At 38.7% G+C, this 27,826-nt stretch overlaps 1 protein-coding gene across 2 annotated transcripts; it reads left to right on the forward strand.

Annotated features, from left to right (window-relative positions):
* Nucleotides 1–3,748: 3,748 nt before the first annotated feature.
* On the forward strand, nucleotides 3,749–27,413 carry WDR12_1 (WD repeat-containing protein 12; the record flags this gene model as incomplete). 2 transcript variants are annotated; one of them, XM_035731214.2, is made up of 12 exons in its annotated part: nucleotides 3,749–3,987; nucleotides 4,023–4,108; nucleotides 4,141–4,244; nucleotides 4,280–4,383; nucleotides 5,397–5,512; nucleotides 13,724–13,948; nucleotides 14,052–14,131; nucleotides 14,430–14,721; nucleotides 16,542–19,649; nucleotides 20,067–20,237; nucleotides 25,435–25,680; nucleotides 26,181–27,413. In XM_035731214.2, the coding sequence occupies 9 exons, from the start codon at nucleotides 3,944–3,946 to the stop codon at nucleotides 16,829–16,831; spliced, it is 1,341 nt and encodes a 446-aa protein (XP_035588307.2). In that variant the 3' UTR covers nucleotides 16,832–19,649; nucleotides 20,067–20,237; nucleotides 25,435–25,680; nucleotides 26,181–27,413. The 2 variants fall into 2 exon arrangements, with proteins under 2 accessions (XP_035588307.2, XP_012796318.2); XM_012940864.3 differs by lacking the exons at nucleotides 3,749–3,987; nucleotides 4,023–4,108; nucleotides 4,141–4,244; ... (3 more) ...; nucleotides 14,052–14,131; nucleotides 14,430–14,721 and having other exon boundaries at nucleotides 19,422–19,649.
* Between the last annotated feature and the right edge of the window lie 413 nt (nucleotides 27,414–27,826).

A 27,826-nucleotide genomic window follows, 5' to 3' on the forward strand; every position in this document is an offset into this window, starting at 1 on the left:
AAGTAGACCAACAAGTTAAAAAAAATAAAACGACTGGTGGCCGGACAAAGCAAGGAAAAGTCATACCTCACCAACATGGTGTTGGGTAGCCCGCTCGCGGCACCTCCTCAAATATTCTTCTTTCATTCCTTCACCCTTTTTCTCTTGCAAGCACGTGGTAAACCATCAGCGATAGTTATAGAAGAAATTACATGCTGTAAAATGAGATGACAAGCTAGTAAACGAAGAGACGTCCGTGGACTATCGTCGATTGCTGACGGATTTAGTCGTCATTGATCGGAGGTCAAACAGTGAGCGAGTTAGTAATTCTCCCTTGGGCTGCGGAAACAGAACTAGGGTGTTTTTGATAGATAAGTTAATCGAACCGACGTTCCTACAGAAGTCGATTCTAGGAGGGAGCTAATGTAACAGCTCATGTTGATTGGTAAGGAGTTGACCACAGACAACTAAGTGTATGTCAAAATAACAGAGTTCAAGTATTCATGGTGAGACTATAATTTATGGACGATCCTTGAGCGACGCTGAACTGACCTTGGGAGTGAACAACTACTAATTAGGACTAAATAAGGGTTATAAAGCAATCCGAGTTCTCATTTACAGTTGATGGTCAGGGTTAAAATTTAGATTTAGTGTCTTCATCACGAACTGACATCAGATATAATGCCAAAACTCTATTAAGCCAAATGTATGGTTGAATTCCGCGCCCGAATTCGTGACTTGTTATCTTATATCTGGTTGGTTCGTCCATAAATCATAGTCTCTCTGTATTCATTCCCTTCCTCATTTTGTATGAGCATTATACTTCCTATTATCTCATATTGAGTGTTGAGAAGCTCTGTTTGTCTGAACAGGTAATCCCACGCTCCATTGTGACTGGGGGAAGTGCTAAATAAAGACCTATTCACTACTAGTCTGGTTTTTTCTATCAGTAGCACGAGGGTTACCTACGGACACGAAAATCCAACAATTTGGACTATACCACCAGGAAAGCATTCTCCACAGTTAAGGAACATATCACAGAAGCAACCATGCTTGCACATCAGGACACCCAAGCACCCATTAGTATCACAGTAGACGTATCCGGCTCAGCAATCAGAGGAGTCTTACAACAATGGGTTAACCACTGCTGGCAACCTTTAGCATTTGTCTCGAGACGGTTGCTAGACACTGAATCGAGGTATAGCACATTCGGCTGGGAACTCCTAGCTACGTATTGTGCTGTACGGCACTTTCAACACTCTTGTAGCAGTAAATAAATCCCCAAAATAAATAGCTCTGTAAGTCTTCGACATTTGATGCTGGCTACATTAGTTTTAATGGACTCACCTAGCTGAAGGCGCTCGGTCATGCATCCGCACCAGATCACGTGTGGGAACGCCGTGGTCAACATCCCCTGCAATCGCTAGCCAGACTAGATCAGTCGATTCACGATATATTGACAGCCTATCAAATATATATTCGAACCTCCTCGTTTCTGTCTTTTGATTTTCACTTGGTGGGTACGATTCATATTAGGTGTTACAGGTTAAGGCGTTGTCAATCTCCGAATGCCTGTGGCATCTTCACTCTATCGATGGCTGGGACTTCATTCTTTTTACTGATCATAAACCTCTGACCTTCTCTTCAAGCCCATCTCGAGAGAAGTACTCACCTGGTGAGTCTCGACAGCTGGACTACATCTCGCAGTTTACTTCGGAAATACAACACATTTCTAGAACAAAGAATGTAGTTGCAGAGGCCTTGTCTAATATAAGTTCCCTGAACAGTTTCCTGGGAATCGACCTTCTTAAACTCTCCCAGCTACAAAAAGAAGGCATTGATCTTCAGCACGAGTTATCCTCAACAACCCATTAAACAGATTGGAACAGGTAAGGATACTTTGCTATGTGACACATATACAGGTAGGAATCGCCCAAGCGATCTGAAACATTGTCGACTCAACATTTTCAATAAGTTGCACACTTTCTCATCCAGGTGTTCGTGCAACCATCAAGCTTTTAGCAGAACGTGTTTGCTGGCCTGGCATGAATGAAGACATGAGGGAGTGGGCACGCCCCTGTGTGAGCTGCTAGAAATCTGTGGTGATTAGACGCAATCAATATTCCTTCGGCTCTTTCGAAACTCCCAACGCTCGTTTCAACCATGTTCATTTGAATTTGGTAATACCTTTACCAGATTTAAATGGACACTCTTATCTTTTAACCTTCGTAGATCTTTTCACTTGGTGGACAGGAGCAGTACCTACCAATTACATTTTGGCTGAAACAGTGGCCCGTGCCTTTGTCGAACGATGGGTAGCAAACTTCAGCTGCCCTTCGACCATCAGATCGCGGACGCCAGTTCGAATCTGCACTTTCTAGGTATTGGTAGTGCAGTGAAAGCTGACACTGGATATCTCCTACACAAGGTACAATTGAAAGACACGACTTCGACACTTACGATACCTCATCTGATGGCCAACTCTCACGATGATACTCCAGCAGTATCTGAAAATAGACTCAAAACAACGCATTCTGGAAGAGGAGTAAGATTTCCAGAACATTTAAACGTACGACACTTGTTGACATTTTGTTTCTTCCCGATTTTTCTTTGTATTGTATATAATATAAAAAATAATTTTAATATGCTTATATTTATATAGTTGTTCTGAAAAAAATACAAGATTTTTTGCTGATATGGTCGCAAATATATGTATATCAAAAGTTTTATAAGAAAACTAAAAAACATTTTATCGCTTGTGCATGATTTTATTATCCATTTTTCTCCCGCTTTGTGTCTTTACGCACGTGCGAGTCGTACTTCGACATGCACTTACACATCCTTTTTTCTTTTCCAGGACGACTGGAAAAGACGAAAAAAGAACGACGAAATTTACAATGAACCGGAATTTTCACTGCACCTTGTTTCTTTATTACTATATTGTACTACATGATCCGTTACAGTAAGGAAAGACGACCAGACGCTGATTAACATAGCAAGCTATCAGAAGAATGCTTACCAACGGCAAACTCGTTGGGCTTAAACTTCTGGCTGGCCACGCCTTAGGGTCATCACTACCCAACTAGGGGGGTTGATGTATGAAGAATTGTCACATCTTATTAGCAGTTTGTACCACCTCGCGTGGGTAGTTTGCGTCCAGTAATACCGAGACTTCGTTAGGTTGTACAACAACGTTAAAATCTAAATATTCCAAGTTCTTGAATGAAACTATGGACTTAATATTGTCTGTATCAACAATAAAGTCATGGAATGAACCATCTGTGGTATATAAACTGAGAGGATGTATTTGTCATTCCAGCATATAAAAGAAGATCAAAACACCTTCCATGAAACTAAAGACTTGTCAACGTCACTGCTGCAGTAGTTAAAATAATGAAAATAATAATTAAAATTAACATAATGTCATTCGTGGAAACCAGGGTTTTTTATACAGGGAACTAAATGTTTTCACAAAAGGTTTACTTTATTCAACAAATCCCGTGGCAAGAGAGTGGTGGGTAGACAATGGTAAATCGGTGGATGTTGTTCATATAGACTTCAGCAAAGCATTTGATAAGGCGTCATAAAATAGACTACTCTTGTGGCTGGAAAATCTAGGCATTGCCGGCCCCCTAAAATGGTTAAAAGATTCCTTGGTAGTTCATAGACGGAAAGTAAAGATGAATTCCAAGTGCTTCTTCTGGAAACATGTACCTAGTGGAGTTCCGCGAGACTTACAGGTTTTCACACTCAGTCATCCTTACTTGGAGCCTGCTACCTGAAGTAGTGGTGTCTGGCCCTTCAGTTGACTCGTCCAAGAGTGGATCAGACATCCTCAGAAGCTTACTAGAAAAGGATTAACATGTGTCGTAGGCCTTCTGTCCTTTCTACCCAAATCTGAATCTAAATCGTAGCTGTTTGTGGCGGTGCATTTGGCTTTTGTGCTACCATTTGGCGTGCACCAATGGATCAGAACGTCCAAATAACTTTTTACACGAAATCCAAACAGTAGGTCTTCAATAAAACTGTGAAATACCTCCAAGGTATTCTGTTCCCTCCGCACCGATTGCAGTGCCACAACACACGACTGTTGAAGAACTCAATAATTTAGTCAAAGTTCTGCTAGATGGTAATATGCTTTTCTTACACATTATTGTGCAGAAACCAGAGAGTCTAGGACATATCCGGAATTTACGTTTCTCGTGGACAATTTGATTCTAACTTCAACTCTGCATGAATATTTATCAGAAAACGAAGTTATATCTGTGAGTCCTTGTTTAGCTAGATGTCATTGCTTTAGGAAACCATTGATATTGAGTTTTGTCCAAAACAAGAACCACCAAAATACGAAAGAGAATATGTACAGGATGACTTGATCAGCTGTGTCAAACGCTGTGATAAGTAGTAAGTAGTTAAAATGCGGTTAATGCTTCCTACTGATAATTGTTTAATAATTTTGTCAAATAAGGTTATAAAATTAAGACGGTAAAAGCGATCTTTGATTAAACATTTACTCAGTAGCAGACTGATGGTGGTTGCAAATCCGTAAAGTAATTGTTAGCAACTCGCTTAATTAATACCACATTGTTTTTTTACTTCACAGCAGATTGTCAAAAAATGATTAGCTCTCGGATAACGTGACTACTGAATTGGAAAGATAGTTGGTCTTACACTCTTAATTCATAACTTTTATTTTTATTAAATTATTTGTTTGTGTTAGTTTATTGTAATTATAGATAATCTACTAATGAGTTTAGAACAAATTATGTAGCCTATATAAGTAGCTTATTTGGTTAATGTATGTAACGTGCTGCTTGAGCCCTCGAATGTAATAAGTTTTGCCATGTTCTAAATAAGCAAAATATACCTGTGAAACTTACATATTGGTTTTAGAACTTCAATAAGTAGCAACCGTAGTTTAGTTATTTACTCTATCGTGTGTGTATATACTGTAACTGTGACAAACGAGTAGCTTAACACATAACGCTGATTGTGTTTACCCGTTTGCCCAGTCAAGTTTCGTTCACTGAACTTGAAGCCACATTGTGTGGGTTAGTAGTTTCACCAGGTCTCTGACTTAGATGAGATGCGGTCCAAACCTTTGACGTGTTTCTGAAGTTTATGTGTTTTAAGCACTAGGCTACAGCTTCAAACAATTCTACAGTGATGTGATATTTAAAGCCACGGATTGATTATCAGTAAATGTGCCGGTATACAGTTATATCCTAGCTCTTGTAAGACAGATACACCAGAACACGTCTTAAATTACGCTAATGACACTAAAATATTATGTTTTCGCACTTCACCACTTAGGATAGCGATTAAATTATCATGAAACCCAAACCACACTGTTCAACCGGTTGATATCGACTAACTTTCCTCGTTTTTCTCTGAATTTGTTTTGTTTTTTTTGTCAGCATTCTAACAGGTGGTTACGATGGTACACTGCATATATGGAGCCTGGATAGCAAAAGTGCCGTATTATCTATGGAGTTGGAGGAAAAAGTTAAATGTGTAGAATGGATCAGTCTAGGTAGGTCTCCTATTGTGCTCTTGGATTTTGTAAGCACCTTTATATGTGGTCATATTAGTATGTAGAATCAATATAGCTTTGAATGATTTTGGATTTACCAGGACTCACAATTATAGGGGGCATATGTGCTGTTTTGAACTGTTAGTAGTATTATCATGCGTTACAAATATATATTCCTTATTGCTTGATTTATGGAACTCACCCAAGTTTTGTAGTCACTTCGTAGTGAATAATATAAACTATACTACTTGGTTGTTACCTAGGGGTCATGTTTATATTCTAAGTATATAATGTCATTATCAAACTAATTGACCTAATCTCGCTTCTTGACAATATGATATCAAATATTGCAGAGTCGTTCTTTTTGGGCTCTCTTTTACAATTGGAAACAACTGGAAAGGAGCCCAAAGATAATCACTCAGCACTTTTTTATATTATGTTGTACGAGGGCGATTGTCCAGAAGCCATGAGCAATTTCGATCTTAATTATCGGAAGAAAAATCGTATTTGAAACATCAAGGTCACTTGTGCACCTTGATGTACTCAAGACCACTGCCCCGAGTAGTTCATTGACAACATCTGTTTGGTTAAACCAAGTCTAAATCTTTGCGTTCCTGCACAATACTTAGATCCAGTGTTTTCTGTAGTTGGCTTCCAGTTATGTGACTCTCAGATTTCCCAACAAACCTTTATGCATAAAATTTAAGGCTTGTAGTGTAAACGTTCTAAACGACCCTTCATTCTGTTAAAAATGTGTTTGTATTCATGATGTTGTCTACCAGAGTGTTGTAAAATGATAATTCAGGTTAACAGAAAAAGTAAGCTCAGTATAGCGTAATTATGAAACAGAAATAAGAAACAGTAGTTTTGACTTGTAAATTTGACAGAAACAGATACATCACATCCTAGCAGACCTGTTCAGTACACAACAACTCTTAACACGGTTTTTACCCGTTTCAGCTATCAAAAACTGAAAATAATCTATGATAACTGAACGTCAAATAGGTCCATTAACTACCGCTATCTTTGTCGATTCCATTAAAACTAGCATGCGAATTGATAATATTTTATGTATTGTTCTAGACAATCAGTCACTAAGAATTCGAGTTTCTTAGAACCTCAAATAGTTTTCATCTTGTGGTTTAAAAATTCGAAGTTGTTTACTTCAAAACTCGACTTGAATATTATGTTTTGATTATCAAGAAGTAAATCTTCGTACATTTCTGTACTCAAGGATCTGTTTGTAAAATATTACTCTGAATATTTGCGGAGCCAAACCAGCAAGTGCAGGCTGGTTTCAGACTTGGACGCGGATCTATTGACTAAACATTTACTTCATCAGTTCTTGTAACATAGGCATGGTTACTTAATTCCGACTAAAGTGCAGAAGTAATAGCCATTCGAATTAAAAACGGGGACTGTATAAAAGGAATATGTTTTTTTAACAGCTTTATTTGTTGGCCTTAGGATGGCGTTCGACTTCGTTGACCAAGAGGTTATATAGCATTGTCCGTCATTAAAAGGCGTACCAAGGAATTACATAAACTTTTTAAAGGCAGTCTACTCAAACATTACTATTCAATTCGGAGATTGTGGCGAACTATCAACCTAAGGTGGTGTTTGTTAGGTCTATTTACTACTTCCCTTTTTATTTAATTTAGTTATAGAATGCTTACTTACGCCTGTTACTGCTCGTAGGGGAGCATAAGCCGCCCACAATCATTCTCCATCCAACCCTGTCTTGGGCAATCCTTTCCAGTTCTTTCCAGTTGTTATTCATCCTTTTCATATCTATTTCTATTTCCCGACGTGACGTGTTCTTTGACCTTCCTCTTCTCCGCTTCCCCTCAGGATTCCAAGTTAGGGCTTGCCTCGTGATGCAGTTTGGTGATTTCCTCAATGTATGTCCTATCAATTTCCATCGTCTTTTCCTAATTTCCTTTCATCTGGAATCTGGTTTGTTCCCTCCCACAGTAGGCTGTTGCTGATGGTATCCGGCCAATGGATGCTGAGTATCTTGCGTAGACAACCATTTATAAGTCATATAACATGCAAACTATATAGTGGTATTCCGTGGAGATACAGAAATTAAGCAGTCTTCCGGCTCCCTTGAGTGTCAATAGAATGTTTTGGACTGGTTTGTATCATCCATCACCCAGAGTGATTATTTATTTATTATTATTTATTTGAACACATAAATATTGGTACAAAGGGGCACCAAATATATATGCGCCACACAAAACAATGGGAATGAGGAGAAAAAAGAGGTGAGGAGCGTAAAAGAAGAAAAAGAAGGGGAACAATAACGACCAGATTAATGTAAGGAAGTGTAATAATAATAATAATAATAATAATAATAATAATAACAACAACAATAATAATAATAATAATAATAATAATAATAATGGGGGAAGCGGAAAGTTACAACCAGAAGAAATCTTTCAGTTAAGGAAGATACATCCACTTTTTATGAAGTAAAAGAAGGTTACAGCAGGATCGCCACTGGCTTCTATTCTGAGCCATATCTGACAACGTCTCTAGCCACTGTCGCACCATCTCTAGGACCCCAACCAGGGAGTCGTGAAGGACCAACAGAAGCCAGCCCTTTGCAGCTTTCTTTCATACCACGACACCATGTCATACACTGACCACCCCTTCCTTTCATAGCGCAAAACTGCTCTCACCGACGCGTTGTAGATCCGACCTTTTACAGCCAGACTAACATCACGAAGGCGCCAAAGATGGCCCAGATTGGCATAAGCCGCTCTGGCTTTCATTATACGTGCATTAATCTCATCACTCACACCCCCACCAGCACTTATGCAGCTACCCAGATACACGAACTTCTCGACTACTTCTATCTGTTCACCATCCAGGGTGAGTACAGGATTAGAATCCTACCAGTCTTGTGGAAGTACTTTGCACTTCGAAGGTGCAAAGCACATACCATACCTACGAACATTGATTGCCAACTGATTAAGTGCGGATTGCATGGCTTGGGCATTATCACACAGTAAGACAATGTCATTCGCATACTCAAGGTCGAGAGGTCTTTCTCCAGGCAGCAGATCCACACCGCCATTACTTACATCCATCAGAGCTGTTTCCAGAATGTCATCGATGACAAAGTTGAAGAGGAATGGTGAGATTGGGCAACCCTGCCTAACCCCACTGCTCGAATGGAACAATGGAGAGAGGTGGTTGTATGTCCTCACTCTGCCTGAAGTGTTTGTATATAGGGCTTTTAGGATGTTAGTAAACTTCTCAGGCACACCCTTCTTCAATAGACAATCCCAAAGAACAGTCCTGTCCAACGAATCGAAGACAGCCCTGATGTCAAGAAACACTACGATTGTTGGCCTTTGATAAATATGGCGGTGTTCTAACATTTGGCGGAGGGTGAAGATATGATCAATACATCCTCGACTAGAACGAAAACCAGCCTGCTCCTCGCGAGTCAATCTTTCTCGGGTTTTGAACAACCTACGAAGTATGACGGAAGCCAATAGGTTGGACGCAATCGGAAGTAGACTTATCCCCCGATAGTTGTTACAGGAACGACGTGAACCCTTTTTAAAGATAGGGACAACTATCGATTCATTCCATGACGTTGGTACACTCTCTAGTTCCCAAACCTTTGTAAACAACGTCGTCAATTCCTTAGTCAGAAAGTCACCACCATCTTTCAAAAGAGTCGGAGGTAAGTCATCTGGGCCAGGTGATTTGTATCGCTTCAAGAGTTGGAGTTCCTTGCGGACTTCCGCCTCATTTGGTGGATCAGTCGTCACCGGCCATGGAGGGCAGGACAGTCTGACCGGTGTTGCCGGAGCAGCAGGCCATTTGAACTGCCCTTCGAGGAATTCTGCCCGTCGACCAAGACGTCGATGGATGTTAGTGATTGGCATCCCGTCATCCTCACAGATTGTTTCGCTCGTACGTGGAAGTCACATCATCGTCTACACCAACTCATTGCATCGTAACAATCACCAATACATGATGGAGAACACATCGCAACCAATTTACTGACATCAATCCTTTGGTGGCGGTCACTTCGTTGGCCACTGAAAAGTAAGGTGAGATTGGAGCAGACCAGTGCATGATCAGATTCCAGATAGGTACTCCAAAAGGAGCGGCAGTCTTGTACACAACCATGCCAGCGGTAGCTGATCGCGATGTGATCAATCTGAGTCCAGGGTTGAGATGCAGAAGGAGGACGCCAGGTGGCACATCGGCGATGACTGTGCCGAAGGTTTGTGCTAGCCAGAAACAGGTTGTGGTCTGTGCACAGTAGCAGTACACGGTCCCTGTTATCTGTCCTGCGACCAACAAGTCCCCATCGGCCACCTAAACTATTCTCTTCTGTGCTTAGACGCTCGACCTGAGCATTCGAATCTCCGGCTAGTACTACAATAGCTGTCGAACGCACTTTCTGGAGAAGAACAGATAACTGGTGGTAGAATTCATCCTTGATTGCATCCGGGCTGCAATCTGCCCCCAAGTGCCCTGGCACGGCCGAGAGTGAGGAGAGTCAGCTCTCCTTCTCGAAATGCTCTCACATAGCCATGTGTATATAGCTTCTGCCAGGGAAGTCCCACTCACTCCCTTCTCGTGGTGGTGTTTTTTACGAAATTGAAAGGACGAAACGCGAATGTCCGGCGCTTTAACCGGGTTGGTGGACATGGAGAGTCCACCCAGGGGAGTTGGAAAACCCTGATTCCAAACCAATGGTGCACATGGGCTCCAGTATCCTAAAGGAATAAATGGCGCATGAACCAATCGTTGGTCACCAGCTTCCATGGGACTGCATCTCCTTACGATGCTCCACTGCCTTGTGGATCAGACCTTCAGGTCAAAGGCTCAGAGTGTGGTTCCCTGAGAAAACTACCTGTTTTGGTTCGAGTGCTAGTGCAGTACTACAGCCCTTACACAAATCGAACGAGGAAGTGTGGTGTAATTTATTTGGTGCCTCCTTGTACCAATATCTTTGCGTTAAAATAAATAAAATAAACTGTCGGGACACAAGCGGAGATGATGAAAAGACATCGTTTCTCACGCCGATTCCCTCTCACTTTGATGGAACTTTCTAATCTAACAGCACATAACCGACTGTTAATGGCGATCCAATAGATTAGTGGTGCCTCAGCTCTAGCGCTTAGTGCGATGAAGATGCCACCGGATAAACGCACGTAAAACAAGCCTTTTGAAGCGACAGATGGAGAGCAAATTTGTAGTACTTCACCAGTCTTGAACACGGGTCTCGGATAGACAACAAACATCGATATTAAGACTTTCCAAAGACATAGCCAGCCTTATCTGTTGTCCGACTTGCATAAGTGTGCGAACGTTGAAAGCAGCCAGTTTGAATGGTGCACGTGGTTTCAGAAAAACTGCTTCAATATTCGTATTTGGTGGTAGCATACATTTTTCAACCAGGCAGTGACTCGAGAACGTTTAGATAGAGCCGAATTTCCACCATAGACGAGCTGCTGTATAAGTCGAAAAATAAGGACACGTAAAGTGGAAATAAAAGAGAGTGAATACATGATGTAGTAAATAATAATATTGATGATAATAATGTGAATTGTTTGACTAAATCGAAGCGAGAATAGAGTTTTCAGTAAATACCATCATTCTCATTATATTTGTGTGTGGGCTGTGATACTGCACGGGTGCCCAGATCGAAGCAGGTGGTTTTCTTAAGGGGCCACTCTTCGAGCCTTCGACCTGAAGGTCTGATCCACAAGGCAGTGGAGCATCGTAAGGAGATGCAGTCCCATGGAAGCCGGTGACCAACGACTGGTTCATACGCCATTTATTCCTTTAGGATACTAGAGCCCATGTACACCATTGGTTTAGAATCCGGTTAAAGCGCCGGACATTCGCGTTTCGTCCTCTCATTTTCGTAAACAACACCTCCGCCACGAGAAGGGAGTGAGTAGGACTTCCCTGGCAGAAGCTATATACGCGTGGCCATGTGAGAGCCGTACCAGGGCATTTGGGGGAAATTAGAGGACTCAAACCTGATTTGTTTCCCGAACGGGGCAGTGACCAACTTATCATGGCCTTGGCAAATTCACAGCTTTGACTGGTATCACCTGCTGTTGTTACTATTATTATGTTATTAGTGTTTATTTTGTTATTCAGTCCTCGCTCAACCAATTCTTATTTCATATATGCCAGAACCATCCTTTCACTCATCGATTTTTTCACTCAATCAGTTCTCTAAACTTATGTAAACCCTCAAATCTCTGTTTTTAAACAATGACCACCATATTGTTCAAAATCTATATCTATTTCTCTGTGATCTGAAAGTTGTGTCAACTCTTCATCACTTCTATAATTATCATGAAACCTATCTCATCAGTTTCCGAACTTCATTCAAATACTCCCTCGTCTCCCCCTATTATTTTGAATCTCATTTCCGAGTAAACTCACTTGCTCGTGCATATATATAATCATTGTTGATAATTCTTGTCATTCTAATTCTTTCCATCATCAGTGTCGATTGCCTTATATCATACCTCTATGTTATACTTTAATACACACGTGGCTATAAGCAGCTGATGAAGAACCACAAAATATAAGGAGTTCATATTGCTCTGCTTCAACTGTTGTTCTACCTTTATTCCAATTCGTAAAGGGAACCAGTTATAAGAAGACGTTTGGTTTTTAATTCTTTAATGGTGTCTTCGAGACTGTTGGTCGCTTATCATGGAACAACTAAGTAAGCAATGTCAAGATCAAACTAAGGTTACTAGGCAAAGGTGATGAATCGATTGAGGAAATTGTAAACCTTCATTAACTGTGAGATTAGGGTATGTAGTATTTATGTCCAACTATCACCTACCTCGATGGACTATTTTTGCTGATGTAGCAGTTGGTTACAAGAAAGCTGAAAGCAGTGACAGCATCAATCCACAAAGTCATTAACTATTTGCTTGAGCTATGTTGGTAAATGCAGATTGTTTGATTGAGGTCTGCATGATACCTATGGTTGCGAGCTGGGTGCCATGGCTCATAATCGTTCATAATAGCGCAGGCACATTCACTCTTTATATTCCTGCTGATCTTGAATTCTAGTAATCCTCCTTACGTACCTTTTCACTTTGTTTCAAAGGTTTAGCTTTTCTAATCATCATTGGTACTACATTACTTTTATCTGTTTTACTATTCACCGTATTATTTTGATTTCTTCGTTCTAATTTGGTATGGCGATTAGGACCAATTCACATTTGTTAGGCTATACGTTAATGATGGCTAACTTTGGTGTTTGCCATTTTCGTCAGTAGTTTGTAAGGTTTAGTAGCTGAACTTCGAATGACACTTTAGCTACGAAAGTTTTCACAGCTATTTGTTATCATTATCTCTTATATAATGGGTATTCCAATTCACGATAGAATGCACAAACGTATGTTAGTTATTCTGACATTGCAGAGCAGAGGTTAAAGTTATCGACTATCATTTAGTATGGTTTAGGTTTGATCCATGCTCTGCCTATTGTTTTGTCATTCACCTTTGTTTGTTTTAGCGTTCAAAACACCTGGATCTCAATGTGTTCGTCCGTGTTTAGGGTTTCTAACTTTACCTATCAACTAAGGGCTGATGGTACTACTTTTCTGTACAAATCTACCACTCATAGTTCAAGCCCGCTTTATATTTTGTTGATGAAACTTAAAAAAACTATGTATTTCGTTAACCATTTTAACAACTCTGTGACAGGAAATATCTTGCAATTGTTGATGTTGACGTTATCATTGTTTTGTTTAAAGACATAAATGTGCAACTACGTTTTACGTAGTTGCATTATAAAAAAAATTTTTCGAAATAGGAGGCTTTCGTACCTCAATCTTTTTAACTAGGTTTTGAGCTTACAAACAGTCATATCATGAGTTCAAAATTACTTTAATTTAAAGTCTAGTAACAAATTCAGTACCGTTCTCTACAGTGAGTGACACTTAAACCCTAGTTTACAAACTTGTGTCGTTATTGTGTTCCGTGTATTTACTTTCATAGACCTCTGTAACATAGTGTCAAATATGTGAAAATAAGCTAACATCTTTGTCATTAACCTCCAAACATCTTAAAAATATATTTGATCTATCTATTGCTATTTGATTAACAGCTAGCTTTAGTTTTATGTATGCTTGATTTCAGTTTAATTATAAACAAACTTTGGTTGCTAATATACTTTCTCTTATGAAAATATTTCAGATCAAACCAAAAATGAGGCGGTTTTTGTAACTGGCGGTTTCGACCAAACAGCTCAGATATGGCACTGGGATCTTAGTTCAAATAAAGTTAATTGTATTGCTGTTTGTCGTGGACATTCTGAAACTGTGATGACCGCAGCCTCACGCTTCTCTAATAATTCTGATACTCATACAACACATTTCGCTACAGGATCTTGGGATACAACAATCAAAATATGGTCGGCAGGTAATTTCCTAAATAAAAAAGTATTTTATTATCTAAATATGTCAAAAATTTCATCAAGACATTTAGTAATAAATTGATTAACCATTTTTTTTTATTTTTAAAGGGATTGAACCTACAGATCTGTCTGAAGAAACAGGTGGTATTGTACATGTGAGGAAATCGACTAGCAAAACACCTACTAGAGTAAGATCTTTTTGAGCATTTATCACACTTTTTATCTACTTCTGTTTGCTAAAGTTTCCACTTTCTCTTGTTTAAAAAGATAGTTTACACCTCTTAAGTGTCATGGATTATTTGATTTATTTAATATCTTCTAATAATTTTAGGGTGTTTAAACGACTGAATTCTAATGAGTTGTTATGATAGTGATTCTTACCCATTATTATACACTTTCTCGAAACAAAAAGTTCGTAACACTGATACTTGTTATTTTCCAGTAGTTTTACGGGTTATATTTTTTACCTTTCAACATATATTTCAGATCCCGTTATTCACCTTAGCGGGACATCGGGAAACTGTCACACGCATTTGCTGGTTACCTTCCACCCTTACTAATGATAGCGAAATAAAGCCTGGTGGAAACCAGCTACTGTCTATCAGTTGGGATCATAGTCTACGTATTTGGGATTGTGAAGCGGCCAAAGGTAACACTGGTGCTGAAGTCCGGTGTATACTTTCCAATCATGCTTTGCATGATGCAGATGTCAATAGCAGAGGTATTTTGACTGCTTCTTCTGATAACTGTATTCGAATATTTGATCCACGAGCAGAAGGTAAGCTTTATTATATTACGTAACAAACTTTGTCCTTGAAGATAGTTATTTTTTAACAATACTCATTATCTTTGATTTAATTTTCAAAGTACTTTGCATACTGATGAATATCGGAACAAGCATTCCACATTAATGGAGATTTCACTGCGCATGACGTAAATGCTTTGACATTTTGGTCATTACTTTCCAAATTTTGGTAGCTGATAAAACCTCAGATGAAATGCAGAGTATTCGCTTGATTTTTACCATTTATGACTCAACTAATGTGTGTGAATACCTAATTAAGAACAAGATTATTATGATCCAGTTTTTCCTCTGCTACCACGTCTGTAAAAAAGCCAGCCTGAAACTTAGTGGTATGCAATCATAAGTTCTTCATAATCACTGTTGGTAGCCAATAAGATCACCAAGCGTCCAATGATGATGTTAGGTGCAAAAGCGATGTTGGTTAATGGGTTTGTGAGGTGTTATTGACTGGGTTGGCTTGGGGGTGCGTCATGTCTAACTATCCACTACTTTCCCCACCCTACTGAATTAGATTCTACAGGAGTAACGTGATAAAAGTCTTATAATGGCTTAAACAAAACAGCATTACTCATTTAGGTTGTTGACTATATTACTGTATAGCTATGATATGTAACCTTTAAAGGTAGACTACATTCGTAAGTTACCGGTATTTGAGCATAGTTATGCATCGACCAAGATAGTCGGGACATGTTATGAATGTTGAATCATAAATTACTTCGATGTACAAAATTGGTTGAAGTAGAAATAAGTTGGAAGAAAGTTTGCAGCTGCCCAAACAAATATATGACACCAGTCTGTGTATTTACTAACTGTTCGTTTGTACCATGTTGGTAGATACAGATTCCTTGGTTGGGGTGCTCATTATCGAATGATACGTCACAGAACCCGTCGCATTGACCAAGACACGTCCACTCTTTATTAGCTTCTAGATCTTGAGTTTCAACATTTCTTCGTTTATACAGAAGGATTTTATTGATTGATCATACAAAATTTTAGACCATTAAAGTAAGCAAATAGAATACTGGTCGATAGATGGTAAGCAATGATACGAAGTGTAGCTGATTGATAGCTGCCCACAAGACTTGTATTATTGACATAAGCCCGCAAATGATTACTGAACATAGAACTACTGACCAGAAGAATAAACGTTTTATGCAATAAGATGACAGTTTTGTATACAAAATACTAACAAAAAAGGACGTTTCACAAGCGATTGAAGGGTATCAGTTTATGGGTCACTCACTACTTTCCGATCACTTAGGACCTAACTGTTAGGCTTATTACTTTTCCACCGTATCACTCCCATACATAACTTATTTTCAAACCATATTCCCAATCTCTCTTTTTTCACTATCAATACTACTAGTATTACTTCGACTTGTTTGATGCTTATCTTGTTAATTTCACCTCATTGTCCCAATGTAGTATGACAACTTGGGTCAATGCACACTTGTATCAGGCTCTACGTTGATTATGACCGACCGAATAATAAGACCTTGAGATGAAGGCACTAATATGTCTAATTAAAAATTCCAGAGGACTTAACCATCCAGAGAAGTGATCAAAGTAAGACTTTATGGTTTACTGACTGGGATGTTACCCAGTGTACAAAGATAAAGATTCAATCAATATGGTTATTTGAATAGCATACATTTTTTAGTTTGTTTGTAACTATCTATCACCTAACCATGCCTTTTAAAATTTAAATTTCTGTTCTAATATTGAAATATGCATGTATATACTTCAAAATCTCCCTATTTTAAACTCTTTTTCCACCAAATTATTTTATAAAGCACCTTTAGTACTCTCTGGATTTCAAGGACACACAGGCTGGTTGACATCAGTTGCTTGGGCACCTCATAGACAAGATCAGTTTATATCTGGATCAATTGATCGTAGTGTTCGTTTATGGGATACACGTAATCCTCGTTCCTCTCTATATGACTTAATGGGACATGCTGATATTGTGACAGATGTTGATTGGGCGCCTGCAATTAAATTACTTACTAATGATAAACCTATACATTATATCTTAAGTTCATCAGCTGATTCTACTGTAAAAGTTTATCATTATCCAGAGTGATATAATTTATGTTTTGATTACGACAATCGAATATCTGTTTTTGATTGTATAAAAATGCATTTGTCTGTTCTCAAATTAAGAATAAAATAAAATAAAACAACCTGATTTCACATTGCATTCTATGGGTTTTTATTAAACTTGATGAATAAAACATGAATAATGTACAGCCAATTCAAAATTAAACACATTATCCCCATATGTAAAACGTGTTCTTGATCATAAATATTTTTAATATTGAGTATGATAAATGTTCTATTGAAATGACTGGTTATAAACTGTGCCTTTATAAGAGAAGTCTTATTTTTAAATTAAAATACATAGGTCTGCATATACTGATTTTATACACAAAGCAAAATATTTCACGTTGACGAATACTGTTTGTATGTAAACAAAATAGAATTGACTCTGTTTGTTTAACCATTCAATGGAATTTTATATGTCAATCCATTCATAATTGTTCGAATTAATTAGAGAGTTCGGATTGTCAGATGTTTAAGGCTGTCAGAAAAGAGATCTCTTACATGTAATATTTGTTGTTATTATTACTATCATGTTTCCAGCTTAAAGTTTACCCATTAGCTTTCTGTTTAATTGGATCTCTCTCGAGAATTACTAATGTCCTACATTGGAATTCGTCCACCAGACTATATCATTACCATTGTACATTCATTATATATGTGACTGTGACTTATCCAAGAATTTAGACATTATTAAAAAATCTATGAACAACACAATGAGCTACATCCGGTTTGACTTTTTGAAAGTTGGTATTTCGAGACATAATTTACTACTAATTATTTATAATGTTTTAAGCCATGATTTTTCAGCGATTCTGTAGTATAACTGTTAATCAAAGCCTGAAATGGATTGAGCTGTTAGTGAATAATATGACCCCATGAGATATAGTTTTCATTGACAGAGTTATAAATCACACCTATCATAAAAAGCTACATGTCATAGAACTTTTCAAGTGTTAGATGCTAGATTGGTTCAAACTTATGACCCAATAGCAAGTGATGAACCTAGACCCCAAAGTACATCGTCTAGTTCACATCAGATTAATTAGTATGTGTGCTACGATTATGTTAAACGTTGTTATACATGATCCTCTTGTTTAATACGATTTACATTTTTTACTTTCTTAATCTGTCATATACATTACGTGGTTTAGTAGATAATGTGCTTATTTTCAGTGCAGAAATTGATTGGTTATCCAGACCTCCACTAATTATCCTATAAACTTTATCACTTGTAAATAGATGGTGTTTTTAAAACAGTTTGACTTTCAACTAATTAGGCTCCAGAAAACCAAGACATTTTTCTTTCACAAATTAAATTTTTTTTTTGAATCACTACTGCTGATTACTATAGCTCTAAGCTGTGGAAACTTACCATGCCTCTATCATTCAACAAATGTACAAGTTAATTTCCTCCATTCACCAATGACATTTTATCATGTTCATTTTGTTACATCAAAAACTATTCATCCGGCTAGTGTTCTTGTATTTGATTGGTAATTATTCAGAGACCCAAGTCAATAATATGATCTTGGGAGTAGCCGACACCTCGTTCATCAATCGATTAGTATTTTATTCATTGATTTGAACAACCGAAAATTTCGTCAATTGATAAGATTTCATCTGACATGAGTAAACAACTTAAATTTCATAAATTCTTGTAGGTCGGGAATAACCTCTCCTGAATAATTACTGTCCGTATATCTGTTAATAATTCCCGAAACAAATTTATAACGTTAGTGAAGTTTGATTGTGGCTAGCAGAGAGGAATCGCAATATTGACACTGGGATGGAGATGTATTCAGCTGAAAAGTCTTCAAGAAGTTGAGACGTGCATTGTGGCGTCCGTCGCTGACCATAATTCAAGATTCTGACTAGACGACAGTGTCAAGTAAATTCATTCAGGATCTGCATATGCCAATACTGATCGGTTGGGACCCTTAACATCAACATCGGGGAAATCCAAACTATTCATGGATTGGATGAAGTTATGTATTAACACCATTGGATGCTGGCTTAATGGTATATTGGTTCAGTGTTCGTGCAAGACCAAAGTTTCTGGGTCTAAGTCCTGCATACGGGATCGTGAACGCCCACTGTTGAGGAGTTCCGTTTCCAGTGCTTCCAGGTCCTCAATGATAGTTTAACATTTGATCGGTTAATGATTTTAATGGAAAACAAACTAATGCACTCCCTGTAAAATCTATGTGCTCAGTACGGATTGTAGCTTAAAGTGAAAATTATTACTTGAAATTAATTCGTGCAAAGAAAAACCTATTCAGTAATTTTCCTCTAATAGTGGTTTGTGTTGATAGTTTTTGTCGAATTGTGCTTCGTATGTTCGTGAAACTTATGTTTAACAGAGTTTATAATAATCTCTAAGAACAATTAATAAGTTGCCTATCACTTCAACCTAAACAGTATAATATTAATTACTATTTTCCCTTGAATATCGTCCCATTTATTTTTCATAACACTTAATTGCAAATTCTTTTGTTTATTTATTTGATATTGTAGAGTAAACAACAGTATTCATCACATTACCGTTTTTTCATAGTTATTACACATACAAAATGCCGTTAATTCTGTTGTGCGGGTATCCTTGTTCAGGTAAATCAACCATTGTCTCTTTATTAGCTGACATACTAAAGCAACATTTACCTCATTATTCAATTCTTATTGTGGATGAATTTAAAAGTGGTAATCTACAATCGAAAATAACAACTAACTATGATATCAGATGTGATATTTATGCAGATTCCCTAAAAGAACGTGAATTTCGCGGTCAACAAAAATCAGAGGTATGAATAAACTTCCCTTAATATATCCAACTGTCCATATTAACAGCATATAATCGATTGATAAGTAGTTTGAGGAAATAAACCGATTACTTAGAGATCTTTGTTGCTATAAGTGACACCTAAGACAAAACATAAATTCAAACTTTCTTGTTGATTCCTTCCAGTGATCTAACACTAAACTGTTAAGTGTATATTTACAAGGAATGTGTTTTATGAAATCTACGGATAATGTATATCTCCTGATCAACTGATAACTATAACTTGACTTATGATTATGTGTTTATAGGTTTTAATGAGTTATTTCTTTTAAGGTCAACATCTTCCTCATTTTTAACTATCTTGGGAGCACTACACCTATGTTTTTCTGTTGATCATAATGCTTTTAAATTTTGTAATTCTTGTTTGCTTGATGATCAGGTTGAACGAGCACTTACACAAAGTCAATCGACTATAGTAATCATGGATGCACCCAATTATATCAAGGGTTATAGATACGAATTATATTGTATGGCCAAATCTCATAAACATCAACAGATTGTTTTATTCAGTGATATCCCGCCTGAAATTTCGGAACATTGGAATTCGAAAGTGAATTTTAATTATTCTTGTTCACTACTTTGTTCGTCTATCTGTTTATTATTATCATTGTTATTATTTAGATATGATAGTCAGTCTTTTAAACGTTCTCTTCAAAAATCCTGATCTTGTCATACCATGTAGATCTTCTATAAACCGGTTAGTGTCATATTGTAGATTTGAGGCACTGAACTGTTTATCAAAGATAATTAGCATACCACGAAACAGTAAGTTCTTGCAGATGTGAGAAAAGATTAGAAGTGGTACGAAACCAAAACTAGGTCAGTATTCTCAAGATAAACTAAATTCGTCATTTTCTTACGTATGTTACTTTCAAGCTCCTCGTAAACACTTCTGAGTATCATTCTATCAAAAGTCAACGAAGAAAAATATAAACTTTGAAAATCCAATAGCATATTAAGTCCATCCACATCTCAAAGCCTCTTTTAACACATAAATCACTCATACAGTATAGATAACCTTAAAATCCATCGTCATGCGTTGTACTATATATGTAAGTACTATAACTAATACTTTCCTGTTAACTGCCTGGAAGTCGATCTGGATGTCCCGACCGTTGTTGCTACCTTGACGTGGTGGTCGGGCTTGCCTATCGTGATGAAGCAGCCGAGCTATACTGGCTTTAACAACCGTTCCTCAAGGTCCTACCATGTCAGACAGGTCGGTTGAAGAGCGGTAGGACCAAAAGCAACAAACCCAAGGTCCGAAGGCGAAGTCGTACTGCTGACTGTACAGAGGTGTGACGGCAGTAAGGTGTTTCCTTCAGACAACCAGCATGACGGCGATGCTGCCTTCCCACAGGGAGAGGTGGGGTGGGGTTAGAAAAGATCGACCCTAAAAATGCACACCTCGCCTTATCCCACGGATATCCGTCTCCGGCGGTAAGGTCTCAATAAGTACGGAGCTAACACAAAAATTACCCATAAGACGGCCATGTGTGACCGACCTCAAGAAGTTGTCCCTTGGACACCGCTTTCACACTCCCAGGTCACTAAGACCACCTCTAATCCAATTTCCTTTTCAGGTACCTCCAGAACAACCCTTCCACGGTGTGGGCAACCGGGAAGTGATAACCGCCCTCATACCTCTAACAGCACTCAAGACCACTGTATTCATAATCAACCTCCCTCTTCAATTCCTATTATTCCTCCTACATCGACTTTCAACTATAAATTCCCTTTTTCGGCTTCCCCCTCAAGTGTCACCATAGCCAACGATTCTAGTGCTCAAAACACTGTCCCAGGTCTACTGAAACCTCGCTCCAAACTACACATTGGAGCCTTCAACGTACGCACCCTATGTCAAATCGGTCAACAAGCGTCCTTAGCTAAAACCCTAGAGTCTCTCTCCATTGATGTGTGCTGTGTCTCCGAAACACGCATACAGGATTCCAGTGTGGTCATTCACTTGACCTCACCTCGGCAAAACGGAGAGCCAACGAGATACACCCTCCGTGTATCTGGTGACCCGATGGCCAGTTCTCGTGGACTGGCAGGTGTAGGCATAGCACTAAGCATGAGGGCGGAACAAGCACTGCTAGAGTGGATCCCCGTTAACAGTCGTCTATGTGCTGTTCGGCTAAACGGCTCCGTAAGAACTCGGAAGGATAGGGATACACGTCGTTGCCTTTTCGTCGTTTCTGCCTACGCTCCCACTGACTGCAGCTCAGATGATGTGAAAGATGAATTTTACAGAAAGCTTTCTGAACTTCTTCAGAAAGCTAAACGCTCAGACATAGTACTCATAGGGTGTGACTTTAATGCTCAGATAGGTAGCTTAAACCAAACAGAAAGGCATTTACGTGGATATTTTAGCATTCCGGCACAGCGAACAGATAATGGTGATCGTCTGCTGCAACTATGCTCAGACAATCGCTTATTTTTAGCAAACACAAATTTTAAGCATAAGGAGAGACATCGTCTAACATGGCGACCCCTACACCAAACCAACGATGGACTCAAATAGACCATATTGCCATCAGTCATCGTTGGAGAGGGTCGGTAGAAGATTGTCGCTCATTCTGGAGTACCTGCTTGGACTCCGACCACGCCCTAATACGGGCACGCATCTGCTTGCGCCTCACTGGACGCAAAGAAGCCACAGTAAAAAGACCCATTAGAACCGAACTGAGTAGCGAGGAAACCAAAAGTAGGTTCCAGGAACAACTGAGGTCACGATTAGGTAGTTCTGAAAACGAGGTTGACCCAGTTGTTGCTTGGAAAGCCATACAAACAGCTGTGGAAACAGCAGTGACATCTATCACTGATTTAAACCACAGGGTTACAAAGAACCAATGGATTTCTTCAAAGTCTATCACACTGATGGGTTCTCGCAAACTCGTCCCATCAGGTTCCGAACATGATGAAGAGCGACAACAAATCAGATCTAGGTTAAGAAAAAGTCTAAGAAGCGACCGTGAGCAGTGGTGGGCAATGAAAGCAAAAGAGATGGAAAAGGCGGCGACTATAGGGAACACAAGACAGCTTTACAGACTAATAAAAGAATCTGGAATTAATAAGTCAAGTGTAAGTGAGATTATATCAGAAAAAGACGATACTCTCATCTGCTCCCAGTCCAGACGTTTAGAACGATGGGCGGAACATTTCAGAGAACAGTTCAACTGGCCTTCAGCTACTTTACAACTACCCTCCATTCCCAGACAGTGTGAATGGAACATTCAAGTAGGTCCCCCAACTCTTGCTGAAGTTCAAAAGGCTATAGTTAATCTAAAACGAGGAAGGGCAGCTGGTCCAGATGGACTGGCTCCAGAGGTCTTTAGGGATGGTGGTCCAATTTTAGCGATTAGGTTGACTAATATTTTAGCTAAGATCTGGGAGTTGGACGTTATCCCATCTAACTGGTCACAATCACTTATCGTCCCAATATATAAGAAAGGGTCAAAATCATCCTGTGACAACCACAGAGGGATTAGTTTAACTAATATAATATCTAAAATACTAGCTTCGATAATTATCAGACGCCTAACTAAGACTCGTGAACTGCAAACACGAGAGACTCAAGCTGGCTTCAGACCTGGTCGTGGCTGCATCGACCACATATTCACCATTCGTCAGATTCTAGAACACAGGCATACTTATCGGCGTCCGACAATGGTGGTCTTTCTCGACTTAAAAGCAGCATTTGACTCGGTAGACCGCGAGATTCTGTGGCAGTGTCTGTCATTGAAAGGCGTACCTCAGAAGTACATAAGCCTTGTGAAGGCTCTTTACTCGAACACTACCAATCGAGTCAGAGCTTATGGAGAACTGTCATCTGCTTTTGTAACCTCAAGTGGTGTCGGTCAAGGCTGTCCACTTTCTCCATTTTTGTTTAACTTCATCATAGATCTACTGATGGAAATAACATTCTCGTCTACCGAATTCTCGGGTATTGATCTCCTTTCAGGAGGTCCACTTATCGACTTAGAATTCGCGGATGACATAGTCCTGTTTGGTGAAGACGCTGACAAAATGTAGTCTTTTGGTAGCACTAAGCAACAATGCCAGAATGTTTGGAATGCGCTTCTCTCCCTCTAAATGCAAGTTGTTGCTTCAGGACTGGTCTGCGTCAACACCTGAACTAAGGATAGGGAGTGAAGTAGTCGAACGCGTTGGCAACTTCACTTATCTTGGAAGTCTGATCAGCCCTAATGGGTTGGTGTCTGACGAAATCTCAGCACGGATTCGAAAAGCTCGCTTGGCTTTTGCCAACTTACGTCACCTATGGCGAAGGCGAGATATCCGTCTATCAATAAAATGAAGAGTATACTGCGTGGCAGTCCGTTCTGTTTTAATTTACGGCAGCGAAACATGGCCATTAAGAGTAGAAGACACTCGTATGCTACTAGTATTTGACCACAGATGCCTTAGAAATATTGCTGGCATCTGCTGGTATCACCGGGTAAGTAATAGTGAGGTTGAACGCAGGGTATTAGGGAATGATGGTAAATCAGTTGATGAGGTTATGAATCTTCATCGACTGAGATGGTTGGGCCACGTGTTACGTATGCCTGAATACCGACTACCACGACGTGCAATGCTATCCGGTATTGGAGATGGTTGGAAGAAAGTTAGGGGCGGCCAAACCAAAACGTGGCATCAGTGCTTGAAGACACTAACTTCTAGTCTGAGCCATGTTGGTAGATGCAGACTACTTGGTTGGGGTCCGCGTGACTGTCGTAACCAATGGTTATAGACTCATGGTGACATGGCTCAGAATCGATCACAATGGCGTCGGTGTATACACTCCCTGTCTTCCCTTAAACTAAGAGATTAGAATCGCTTCATATCTTTCTTTCTACGAGCCAATTCTTTCTTCCTGTACTATATCCTTATTGCAATCTTTCTCTTATATATTACCACCTCTGAATTAACCACTTTTATGAATCCGGTGTTGATCTTGTTGTGTTAATGAGGTATGGCAACTTGGACCGATGCATATATGTGCCTGGTCCTACGTTGTAGCTGACTGATGATCTGGATGGTTTCCTTGAATCCTTTACACAGTTCTAATTTTTAGCTCGTATGATAGTTCACTGTAAATCTACTCCTTGCCACTAAAATATAATGACTATCTAATTATTACTAGCTAACGTGTGATTGCTATCACTGATTACCGGGAGAGACTAATTCACATTATTATTATTGTAAAATGTTTCAGTAGACTGTTATAACTTGTGACCGCCGATTAGAGAGCAGTGACTTATTGATCGGAACAATGACGCATAAACCTGCATGAGCAGCCTAGAGTTCTGATTGGTCCTGCTTTCCGCCTAGCCCAGCCAGTCAAGTCCAGAACACAAGTCTCAGCCTCTGCGATATGAATCATGTATTTCAAACATACTCTGTTTATATACCAATCAAGCAGACCATATCGTACCATAAAATAGAAAATAACATTTGTACAATATTTGGCCAGCAGGAAAATGGCACGTGAAATAAATGTTGACCAGTAGGGAAACGACACGTGAAATAAGTATTGACCAATAGGAAAATGATACCATTCCAAGTCCAAGGATAGCATTAGACTTAACAGGATAATTTTTAGGATATTTTTCTGAATATCCCAACATAGACAAATACCAACATGTTATTTATTGTTATGCTGGTGGTAACTGTGAAAACATGTTTTCGATATTTTTACGGAATACTAATCAATTTATAATTCTTTGCTAAATTTTCATTATTAGATTAATCGGTATCCTGTTGATCTGCTTTCGGATATGATTAGCAGGTTTGAACGTCCTCAGTCTACACAGCGTTGGGATAACCCACTTATAACTATTGAACCTCATCTTTGGAACTCACCAAGCACTGATAATATGGAGTCAGTAATTATACAAATAAAACAGCTGCTAAACAACAGAGGCAAAGGAAAGATCCAACCAAACAAATCAACACAACTGACAATTATTTCATCATCTAACTACCTACAAGTAAGTTTATAAAAGCTATCTTTTGGCACATTGAAGAAATATTTTTCAAGTCATAAACAAAGATACTACATTTCAGTATTGGTATTAGAAAAGGTGTCTGGTTAAGCAATAACACACATCAGCATTTATCAATACAGTGTAGGGGTAGGTGCTGATTAATCACTTTCAGCTTAACAGAACTAGCCCGATAAGCGGTTTTCATTCATTTACAGTTGAAGCATTCTTTTAACAGCCTGGCGTTCATCGACCTCAACACAAGTGGTTTCGACGTTAACTCTGAAAGTTTTACGTCTTATCGTTTTATTATAAATGTTTTGCAGGAAAAGTTGAACACTTTTTCTCATTTTACGAATCTCAATAATTACATGTTATGGCATTCTTAGTAATAAAAAACTCATCGTTTATTAAAATTGACTTATGATACCTGTTAAGCAATATATTAAACTTGTAAAAGCATATATTTTCTACCATGCTCTTATTTGCAACATATTGAATTTCAGAATCTGGAGCATATCACGCAGCAAGTCGTAGATCATGTCCTTCGAAGTCAAACCAGTGGTCTTTCATCAGTCGATCTCCCTATATGTTTCCAAAACGAGCATAACCGAGATGTAGTTCTTCAAATTACCAACTCCGAAACTAAATACACGATTGGCAACCTTATACGACTTAAACGCCGATATATTGCGGTACAACGATTAAAATTTGATCAGTTAAATACAGTTTCGGATGATGCTTCGATTGCAACAAACTTTTTGCAGTTTATTTCGTTCAATGGGGATTTATGTGATGATGAAGCCAGTTAGAAAGTGACAAAAACTTATAAAGACAAGAATCACAAGTGATATTGTCATGTAACATAATATTTTTTTATCGTTTGTCACACTGCTCTACAATGGGTCTTTTGTAACGATTTATAACATTGAATAGTGTATTTCAGAAATATGAAAATCGTATTTCTAAACTACACAGATATAAAATTAGAAAAACCCTATGAGCTACATTGAGACAAATACTAAGAATAAACAGTAGGAAAACTATATTCATTTTAAATGACTACCCTAGCTACATTAACAGAGCAGTTTACCATATGGATATATTTGCCAAGTATGGACGTTTGCGTAAAGGCTCGTAATACATACTCCCCGACTATCCAAACCAGAGTAAGTTGATTAAAGTCAAAATTTACAGTCAACTGGTTGAGTGCCTTGGAATGACACCTCACTTAGCTTCATGAAGTTATGATTTGAAAGGTATGAAGCTAGCACAATAAAAGAGTTGCGACCTTTGTAGCCAGGTTCCTAGGTTGATAAAAGCGTTACCACCATCTATCAAGAAGTTTCCTCTGAAGATGTATGGAACCGAGAAGTGTCAAGCACCCCCATACATCTCTAACAGTGCTCAAATGAACATTATTCACAACAAGACCGTGTTCTCATCTCCGTATGTTTTTTCCACCCCTCTTCTGGCTCCGCCTTCTTCACATTCAAACATTGCTAACGATCCTATAATACGAAATATTTCCCCTGTCTTCCAAACAACGCTGTCCGAAACCTGTGTCAATTGAAGAACTTCACGAAGACTCTCGTGATACTGATACGAACTGTGTTTGTAACCCGAGATATGGAGCCAACGAGAATCATCCTTCGCGTAATGGGATATTCGACAAGTTTCGTCACATGTCACATAAAAATTATACTTTCTTCGACTATTTAGGAATCGATCTCTATCTTTATAACTTATTGGAGATAGCAATTTTTCTAGTAAGAACGAAAAAACTGCATTGAAAATCTTTCTATCCTCCAAGTACAGTGTTGTTTCGAGAGGGATGTGTCAGCGTATAAAATGGCCTTTAGGATCAATCGCTTTACTTATTGTTATCCCTGATAAGTTGTTAACAAACGTATTTTAAAAAATTTCATTTGCTTTTTGCTCATATTAAGACCAGTATATTGCCCAGAAATTCTTATTTTCTAAAACTCTGAAACGCCATTTGAATTCGGTCATAATGTAGGATTTGGTTCAATAGAAGCATGACTTACATGAAGTAGAACAAGTGCACAATCCTGGGGTTCGATTTGGCGTACTAGGCGAGAATAATAATAAATTGACGAGAGGTAGAATCTTCATTGGATAGAATAGCTGG

Source organism: Schistosoma haematobium, chromosome 1 (assembly GCF_000699445.3).
Source record: "Schistosoma haematobium chromosome 1, whole genome shotgun sequence".
Taxonomy (NCBI): domain Eukaryota; kingdom Metazoa; phylum Platyhelminthes; class Trematoda; order Strigeidida; family Schistosomatidae; genus Schistosoma; species Schistosoma haematobium.